This window comes from Caloenas nicobarica, chromosome 37, assembly GCF_036013445.1.
Source record: "Caloenas nicobarica isolate bCalNic1 chromosome 37, bCalNic1.hap1, whole genome shotgun sequence".
Taxonomy (NCBI): domain Eukaryota; kingdom Metazoa; phylum Chordata; class Aves; order Columbiformes; family Columbidae; genus Caloenas; species Caloenas nicobarica.
This window is the reverse complement of record NC_088281.1, coordinates 1,936,636-1,945,895: the sequence shown is the minus strand read 5'-3', so window position 1 is coordinate 1,945,895 and position 9,260 is coordinate 1,936,636. Positions and strand designations below refer to the sequence as shown.

At 51.3% G+C, this 9,260-nt stretch overlaps 1 protein-coding gene across 1 annotated transcript; it reads right to left on the bottom strand.

Annotated features, from left to right (window-relative positions):
* Window positions 1–6,380: 6,380 nt before the first annotated feature.
* On the bottom strand, window positions 6,381–7,406 carry LOC136001153 (olfactory receptor 14A16-like). The gene has a single exon (XM_065655239.1). The coding sequence runs from the start codon at window positions 7,389–7,391 to the stop codon at window positions 6,381–6,383; it is 1,011 nt and encodes a 336-aa protein (XP_065511311.1). The 5' UTR covers window positions 7,392–7,406.
* Window positions 7,407–9,260: the final 1,854 nt, after the last annotated feature.

Genomic DNA, 9,260 nt, shown 5'->3' with positions numbered 1-9,260 from the left:
TTGATCCCACTATGCCATTGATGAAGATGTTAAACCGTACTGATCCCAGTATGGACCCCTGAGGGACACCACTTGTCACCAGTGGCCATCCAGACATTGTGCCATTGACCACCGCTATCTGGGTGCAGCCATTGAAACAGTTCCTCACCCACCAAACAGTCCAGCCATCCAATATATACCTTTCCAATGTAGAGAGAAGGATGTTGTGAGCGACCACGTCAAAGGCTTTACAGAAGTCCAGATAGATATGACATCCATTGCCCTTCCTTTGTCCACTGACATAGTTACTCCATCGTAGAAGGCCACTGGGTTAGTCAGGCAGGACTTGCCCTTGGCGAAGCCGTGCTGGCTGTCTCAAATCACCTCCCTGTCCTCCTTGTGCCTTAGCACAGCTTCTAGGAGGATCTGTTCCATGGTCTTCCCAGGCACAGGTCAGAGGCTGACAGGTCAGTAGTTTTCAGGGTCCTCCTTTCTACAGCAGAGAGAAACAAACACTGCCACACAGCACAGCTTGGAATGGACATGAGGAGGAAGAAATGTCACTCAAAGGGTAGTGCTGTGGTACAAGAAATCATCCAGGAGCATGGGATCATTCCACCTCCTTGTGTTTCAAGGACAGAGCAAGACAGTGGAGACACATCAGCCAATGTATGGAAACACCAGGGTGAGAGCAAGGGGAGGGAGCGAGATGGGTGTCTACAGCCTGCAGGGAAACAGAAGCAGCTGTGGGACAGTGGAGGACAACCCGTGGTGGAGATGGCAAAGGGCACTGGCAAGGCTGGATGTCACCAAGAGAACCCAAGTCTTTGTCCCCTTGCCTATGGCAATCGTCTCTGCCACCAAGGCCTATGAGGAGCCATGTTGTCCTCAGGCACTGGGGCACCCCATGGCCTCCTTGCACACCCCAGTAAGGCTGGGAACTGTCACACCGTTGTCCTTCACTCAGCATCACACAGCCCACATCCCCCTGCCCCAGGAGGAGCCCTGAGCAACGGGTGAGGGACAGGATCTGACTTCCCAGGGGCTGGGGGTCAGGCCTTGGCCTCTCTGCTTCGTCCAACAAAACCAGGGTTTTCTCAGCACCTCAGCTGCCTGCACATGACCCTTTGTTTATCTGCCAGCATGGCCTCCAATTCTCTGCTCTAACGAGCCCCTGGGGAGGCTTTGCTGGTACTTGCCCTCAGTGGAACTCATTAATACTTCAAGGGACTTAGTACATTTTTCTTCTGAGGTTGACTTCTGGAAAGGTCTGTGTAATCTCTTCTCAGCACCTCAGTGAAGTTCAAGTACTCAGCACCAAATGTACCATGGGGCTCATTACACTGAAGAAAGCTCTAAGAAACCATGCCTCTTCTTGTAATTTCCTTTTAGTCTTGTACAGTTAAGTAGAGAGGTTTCCTAGTGTAGTTGCAGAGAATGATTTCAAAAACCATCTAATAAAAATGACTTTTTTTTAATTTCGTAAAACATGTAGTTTATTTTTTTTCAGTGTGGAGAAGAGGTGATTGCAGCATTATCTGATATTGACCCAGGGTCTCTCCTAAGGAGGTCTGGACTGGTTGGAGAAGCTGTCCCTTGAGCTCTGACACAGTGCAGACCACTTTGCTCCGCACCTCCCCAACTCCATAATTTCTCTCATTGGCCACCTGGCACTTGCATCCCTTTTCCTTACCCCAGACTTCTCCACTGCAGGCTGCAGCTGGATGTTCCAGCTCCTTTGCACCAGCTCCCACCTGCTCTCCTTAGAGACCTGGCTGCACACAGGCAAAGAGGGACTTTTCTTTACTTTTGAACAAACAAAATGAACTGATAAGAATCATGGTTAAAAGAAAACACACTCCTCAACTGTATGCCAAGGACAAACTGCCACCAATGAGGTTCACTCTCTCCAAGGCATAACCATGCAAGAAATGATTTAGACAGAAAGGAAATTAGAAAAGAAACACAATAAAAGAGTTGGCTAAAGACAGAATTAGACAGACTACTGAAAGACAAGGAAGCTTTTAACTCCTTGAAGCTGAAAGCAGCAACTGGATTGTTGGCAAGTGTCTGAGTGATCAAAGAGTAAGGGGAAGGGAAATCCAGAGACCGATCGCAAGTGCTTGTGTGCAGATCAGCTGCTGGAAATGGGACTTCAGACATGGTCCGTTTAGTTAGGGCAGAGGAAATACCTGAAGGATGAGGGAGATCAGATGCACAGACTAACAGAGTGCTGACAAGGCAAATCTTGTGGAAGAAGAGAAGTTCTCTTCTTGCTCTTAGTGCACATCCTGAAGAGTCTCATTTTGATCTCATGGGAAAACACTGATATTTAAAGTATTCAAAACAAAGAAAGGAGAATTACAACACCAATAACATTTGATGCTTAAAGTTGCAAGAAGACATTTCCTTCACTCTACATCTTTCACTTGGTTTCTTTTTCCCTCCATTTTTAGAAAATGTTTTCTAGACTTCTATCCTACCAAAGCCTACAGCATTAAGAAAGATAATCCTTGTGTCTTGCACAGAGTCGAAGACATCAAAAAATCCACTGCCCTGGACTGTCAATGCCACTTTTTACTCTTGACACAGCGTGAGTCATGCTCGAAGCTGTTGGCCACTCTTGCCTGATGGAGGAAAGAAGAATATAAAGCTTAATTGAACTGTTCTCTTTGTAGATGGTCATGTTGACAGTGATCTCAACAGATCTGTGTTATCTGTCTTCTATGTGAGTATAAGGAAAAATAAATATTTATGTAGAGGTAAGTGTATAGTAAAATGCATAGGTGCATCCAGCTACTCAGCAAAATACATTTCCTACCAGCACTCTCAAAGGAAGAATCTTTCTTCTGAGAAATTGCTGTTTCGATACTGTCTTTGTCACTCCGTCCCCTGCCCCACTGGCCACTGGGACCAGGGTTCCCTCAGCTGCCTTCCTTGTGCTGACACTATCTTTGGAGAAGCCCTCCTGGGTGCGCTCCCCTTGCATGGCCATTTCAGCCACTGCTCAGCGCTGGCTTTGCTGGCTCCATCCCTGCACCCCCAGGCCAGCTGTCTTTCTGTCTGTCTGCTGGGCAGCCTGTTCCCCTTCAGCCTCCCTGCACGTCCTTCTCCTGTTTGATCTCCTAAGGCAGGGGGTTGCTGTTCACCCATGCTGACCTCTTGCCAGGCCCTGCTCGACTCCCTGACCATCAGATTGGCTTCTTCCTGGGCTTTGAGGATGTTGTCCCTGAATATCCAAGAGAGTTTAACAGCCCCTTTGTTCTCCAGGACAGCCCAAGGAGATCCTCCGGTAACTGAAATCAGCTCTCCTGCAGGACTGCACTGTTGTTCTGCAGTTGTCCTGCTTCTCCACCATCTCACGGTCACTGCAGCCATGGCCGCCCTCATCCTTAGATCCCCAGCCTGATCCACCTTGTTTGTCAGTAAGAGACCAGCCCTAGTCAGCTCGTCCAGTGTTTGTCTCAAAATGCTGTCTTCCACACCCTGCAGGAACCTCCTGGGTTGCTTGTGCCCAGCTCTGCTGCCCTCCCAGCAGACCGAGAGATGGTCCAGCTTGCCATGTAATCCAGGACCTGTGACCATGAAGCTTCCTCCAAGGCAAGGGCTGTGCACGCCGGGCTCCCCTCTGCACAGAGCTCATCTCCACCTCCTCATCCACCCGCCTGCCTTCCTGAGGAGCCCTGCCCACCCATGGCTGCCCTCCCACCACCGAGCTGTCCCACCAGGGCTCTGCAGTCCCCATGGGGAGCACGTTGCTGCCTGCCCAGCAGAAACAACAGTGCTGGGTAGGAAAGAGGAGAGGCAGGTAAAGGGGCAGTGTGTGGGAGGTTGGCTGGGAGGTGACCCCTGGTGCCAGAAGAGGATGATGCAAGGTGAGGCATCATGGGAGGGAGGTGGATTTTGAGGTCACATCTTTGGAAACAACCCAACTGGGCATGTGGTGAGACAGGCCTGGTGATGTCACCTGGATGCTGGGAAACACCCCCAGCAGTGCTGAGAGCCTGGGAGATGGGAGATGCAGGAGAAGGGGAAGATGACACGGCTGGAGGTGGGTTGTGATGCCGCTTCTATTGCAGTTACCTGGGGTAGATGTAGGCAAAGCCAACATGGCCAGATTGTTACTTGTGAGGTCACCTCATGACAGCAATGTGATTGGCCAGAGGTAGGCAGGTGTCATGAGGTCATCAAGGACACCAGACGGGAAGGCTGCAGAAAGATGAGTGAGCCCCTGGTGAGGCCCTGCCCTGGGCTGAAACCACCTGTACGTGCCACAGGAAACTGTGGGACATGCATGAGAAGCTGAGGGATGTGAGAAGGGACCAGCAGTATGGGCAGCTCCGTGTGTGCCAGCTGGGCCTCACAGGTGGCTGCAGATGTGACCAGGTTGGCCAGACTGCACAGAGGGGAGCACTGGGGACTGTCTGGGCAGTCAAGTCTTGCAAGGCCATCAGTGCCTGGAGGAGCCACCAGTGATGCCACTGAAGTCCCAGAGGACCAAGGCAATGGAATCCAAACTATCAAATTTGAGTGCAAATGGAGAAAACCTGAGCCCACTGGGGAAAAAGTAACTGATGATGGTTATGAATTGTGAGGAGATCGGGGCAGAGAAATTTGGATCGTGGAAAAAGCAGCCTGTGGAAGAGTGGGGAGGAGCGGGGTTCAAGGGACCAGCTGCCCGTGGGGAGGTGGCTGGTCAGTGCTGGTCTGGCCAAACCCCCTGCCTGAGCACCATGGTCTGTCCTGCTTATTAGACTGGTTTCAGTTGGGATAGAGTTACTTATCTTCATAGCAATTTGTATGAGTCCATTTTACATTTGTGATGGAAACAGTGTTGGTCCCACCCCAATGTTTCAGTCATTGCTGAGCAGTGCTTGCACAGTATCAAGGGGATTTCCACTTCTCACACCAACCCCACCAGCATGGGGGCTGGGGTGTGCAAGAAATTGGGACGGGACATGGCTGGGACAGCTGAACCAAACTGACCAAAGGGATGTTCCACAACATCTGATACCGTGGTCAACAATAAAATCCGGGAGAAGAAGGGAGGGGAGGACATTCGGTGTGATGGTGTTTGTCTTCCCAAGTAACCATTACATGTGATGGAGCCTGGCTTTTCTGAAGATGGCTGAAAACCCTCCTGCCGATGATGCAGTGAATGAATTCCTTAGTTTTCTTTGGTTACATGCATAGATTTTGCTTTGCCTGTAAAACCGTCTTTATCTCAACCCACAAGTTTTCTTTTGTGTTTCCAATCCTCCGCCTTATCCTGCTGTGGGGCAGTGAGTGACAGACTATGTGGTGCTGAGCTGTCTGTCAGCGTTAAACTACAAAACTAATCAAACTCTGCTCCTGGCTCTTTGCTGTGTGAGTGGGCTCACTATTGTGTGTGCGTTTGGGTGTGATGGCACGTACACACCTTCTTGGTCAATTCTAAGTGAGGCTAGCAAGGAGGAGGAGAACACCAGGATCTGGAGAACCCCAGGGTTGGAATGTCCAAGTGGGTAATATCTCTGAGTCTGGGCTGACCCAAACCCCAGGTCCACACGGGAGGGACCACAGGGGTGTGTGAAACTGCAAGTAAGTTCTACCTGGGATGTACAGACCACTCGTGCAACCTTCACACCAGATCAGTCTGAGAGGGGCAACAGGACAGGGTCAGTTGTGTTGCTCATGGTTGTGTAAGTGCTGCTGTTGGTGTGGTGGCTGTGAGGGTGCTGTTGCCTGTTGGAGTTGGTCTGTGTCAGATGGTCTGTGTCCATCTTTGCTTCCCTGCAGATACCTGCATTTAGTGCTTTCCCTTTGATGACTCCACCTCGGGCCATGTCTCACTCTGTGGGGTCCTGTCACTGCCCACCTCAGGCACAGCCGGTCCGTGTGTATCTCATGGGCTCTCGGGCAGCTCCAGATTCCTCTCCTGGAGGATTGTCCTCTGGCCCATCATGCACTGGGACAGCCCAGTGTGGCTGTATCTCATGACCACTCCCCATCTCCACTGTCAACAGACAGCAAGGGTTGTGTCTTAAATCACAACTCTGTTGTGAATCAGCTTCCAAGGTGACATCGAGCTTTTTCCTCAGGCCCTTTTGAGGGAAATTCCTGGGCCTGTTGTTGAAAACAGCTTTGGAAGAGCAACCAAATCTTGAGGAACTGCACTCTGGAGATGTCATTTTGTTACAGAGATGCTATGGGAGACTAAGCTCTGACACAGTGTTAGAAAAAGATTTATACAGGTTTCAGGTGTTTTAAAACTATTTATAATGGGTTCATTATTCAGGATAGTGAGCTAAACATGAACAGTTATGTATAAACAAAATAACCATAAATAACAATATTGGTAATGCTAACAAAGTAAAAGGGATAAAACAGGGTACAGGCCTGCATTGGGATACAATTAGACATCATTTGTGGACAGTGATGGAAAGATGATCAGTATTGACAAACGCCCATGAAATCACTTCCCTAATGGACTCCTTGAGCTCCTGGTTCCTCATGCTGTAGATGAGGGGGTTCACTGCTGGAGGCACCACTGAGTACAGAACAGACACCACCAGGTCCAGGGATGGGGAGGAGATGGAGGGGGGCTTCAGGTAGGAAAACACGGCAGTGCTGACAAACAGGGAGACCACGGCCAGGTGAGGGAGGCACGTGGCAAAGGCTTTGTGCCGTCCCTGCTCAGAGGGGATCCTCAGCACGGCCCTTAAGATCTGCACATAGGATACCACAATGAACACAAAACACCCAAATGATAAACAGACACTAACCAAAATAAGCCCAGCTTCCCTAAAGTAGGACTGTGAGCAGGAGAGCTTGAGGATCTGGGGGATTTCACAGAAGAACTGCTCCAGGGCGTTGCCCTTGCACAGTGGCAGTGAAAATGTATTGGCCGTGTGCAGCAGAGCAACGAGAAACCCACTGGCCCAGGCAGCTGCTGCCATGTGGACACAAGCTCTGCTGCCCAGGAGGGTCCCGTAGTGCAGGGGTTTGCAGATGGCAACGTAGCGGTCGTAGGACATGACGGTGAGAAGAGAATACTCTGCACCAAACAAGAAAAATACAAAGAAGACCTGGGCAGCACATCCTGCAAAGGAAATGACCCTGGTATCCCACAGAGAGTTGGCCATGGATTTGGGGATAATGATGGAGATGGAGCCCAGGTCGAGGAGGGCGAGGTTGAGCAGGAAGAAGTACATGGGGGTGTGGAGGTGCTGGTCACAGGCTATGGTGGTGATGATGAGGCCGTTGCCCAGGAGGGCAGCCAGGTAGATGCCCAGGAAGAGCCAGAAGTGCAAGAGCTGCAGCTCCCGTGTGTCTGTGAACGCCAGGAGGAGGAACTGGGTGATGGAGCTGCTGTTGGACATTTGCTGCCTCTGGGCATGGGGCACTGTCACAGGAGGGAATAAAAGCAACATGTTAGGGGAGACTTCTCTGAGCAAAATCAAAGCCATTTCTCACACACCCTCCCCTGCTCCACACCTCTTGTCCTTTTCCAGACCTCCCTTCGGGTCCGTGGCTGAGACCTGGGTGGTGCTGGCTGGAGGTGCCGTGAGGAGCAGGACCTGTGCCCGCTGGCTGCCCAGGAGTCAGCCCTGCTCTGCAGCAGGGGTCATGGAACGGGGGGCAGGGGACAGACCTGGGGTTCAAAGTTGTCATCTGAAACTGCTGCTGGTGCAGAAGGGCCTGTCAGCATCTGCACTGTCACCAAGAATGAAACAGGATGGTAAAATGAAGTTTGAAATGCTTGGGGTTTTGAACAGCTTCACAGAATCACAGATTAGGGATTGGAAGGGACCTTGAAAGATCATCTAGTCCAATCATTCAACTCCCCTGGAGAGTGTTGTTGGGTGTCAGAAACCCTCAGCATTTCTGCTGCACTCAGGGAGAACAGAGCGAGTCCTGCGAGACCAGAGGATGCCTGTGGGTCAGTGCAGAGTGAGGGCAGCTGCTCTGTCCCTCTGTCTTGCTCCAGCTGCCCTGGGCTGGCACCTTTCTGAGATGGTGATCACACTGCCATGTTACCCTGAAAAGCCACTGGGCACTGCTGAGAGCAGAGGGATCCACCTCAGACCATGACATGTCTCACGCTTTCGTCAGGTGTCAGCACCTCACTTCTATCCCAGGACACATATGGCTCATTTCATAAACCGAACTGCATTTCTTCCATCATAGCATCTCTGCACTTCTGCATGAGTAATTCAGATAATGCTAACGTGCTATAGGACAGGTTTGCATCCTAGAGGGAAGCTCGCAGCTTGGAAAAAAAGCACTCAAGGAGACAGCCAAGAGTCCTAATGATGGCATTTGATTCAGGGAGACTCAGCTCATTCCCCAGCCCCACACACTGCGTTGCCCACAGCCCCACAGGGCAGAGCAAAGCTGGGACACGTGTTCCCATGGACACAGTTGCAGGAAAGGACCCACAAGATCAGGCTGTGACTCTGCAGCTGAAACTCCCATCCCCAGAGAGCCTGACAGCAAGAACCAGATCACACCAACAGTGACCCAGAGCAGTGGAGCAAGAAGGAAACTGCGGTGAGGGTGGGTGTGAGAGAGGCCAGGGCAGAGGCAGCCGGGCACTCAGACAGCGTCACCCTTCCCCAGCTGTGCAGCCACCTCCCACACACCAGCATTGCCGGGCAGCTGCTCTCAGCCCCTGTGCTCTGCAGAGGGAACTGGAGCTCTGGCTGCACAGGAGCTGCTTCATGCCTTGGAGCCCCCGGCCCTGAGGGCAGAGGCTTTGCTGGGTGGGAGAGGAGGCGAGGGGGCTGCTCACAGGAGGGATCTGCACTGCGGGGATCATATGGAGTTTTCTGTGTTCTCCCTCCCATAACAATTCCGGGGTTAGTTTCCTCTCATTTCTGATCATTTCCCTGCTGCTTGGAGATTTTCCTCCTGGGAGGTGTTTCCCTGTCCATGTCTTTTCCCTGTCAGCACTCAGACCCCATCCCACTCTCTGTGCCCTCACCCTGGCCCTACAGATCCTGCCTGTTCACAGGGCACTGCCTGGGGGCATCTTCCTGTTTGCAATTTGGAAAACAGGTCAGCTAAAATCAAAGCTGACAGATGCAGCAAAGGTGATGCAGGTGCTGTTCACAGGCAGCGGGGTGGTGAAGGGATGTTATCAGCCGTCTGGCAGATGTACTCATCAATGAAATTTGCAGTTCGGGAGTCTCAGTGACTTGTTTAAGCATGAGAGCTCATTTTCATTTTTTCCTTTCCTGCACCCCCCACCCCTTGGGAAAGGAAACTGAAAAGACAGACTCAGGAAAGCTCCTTATCTT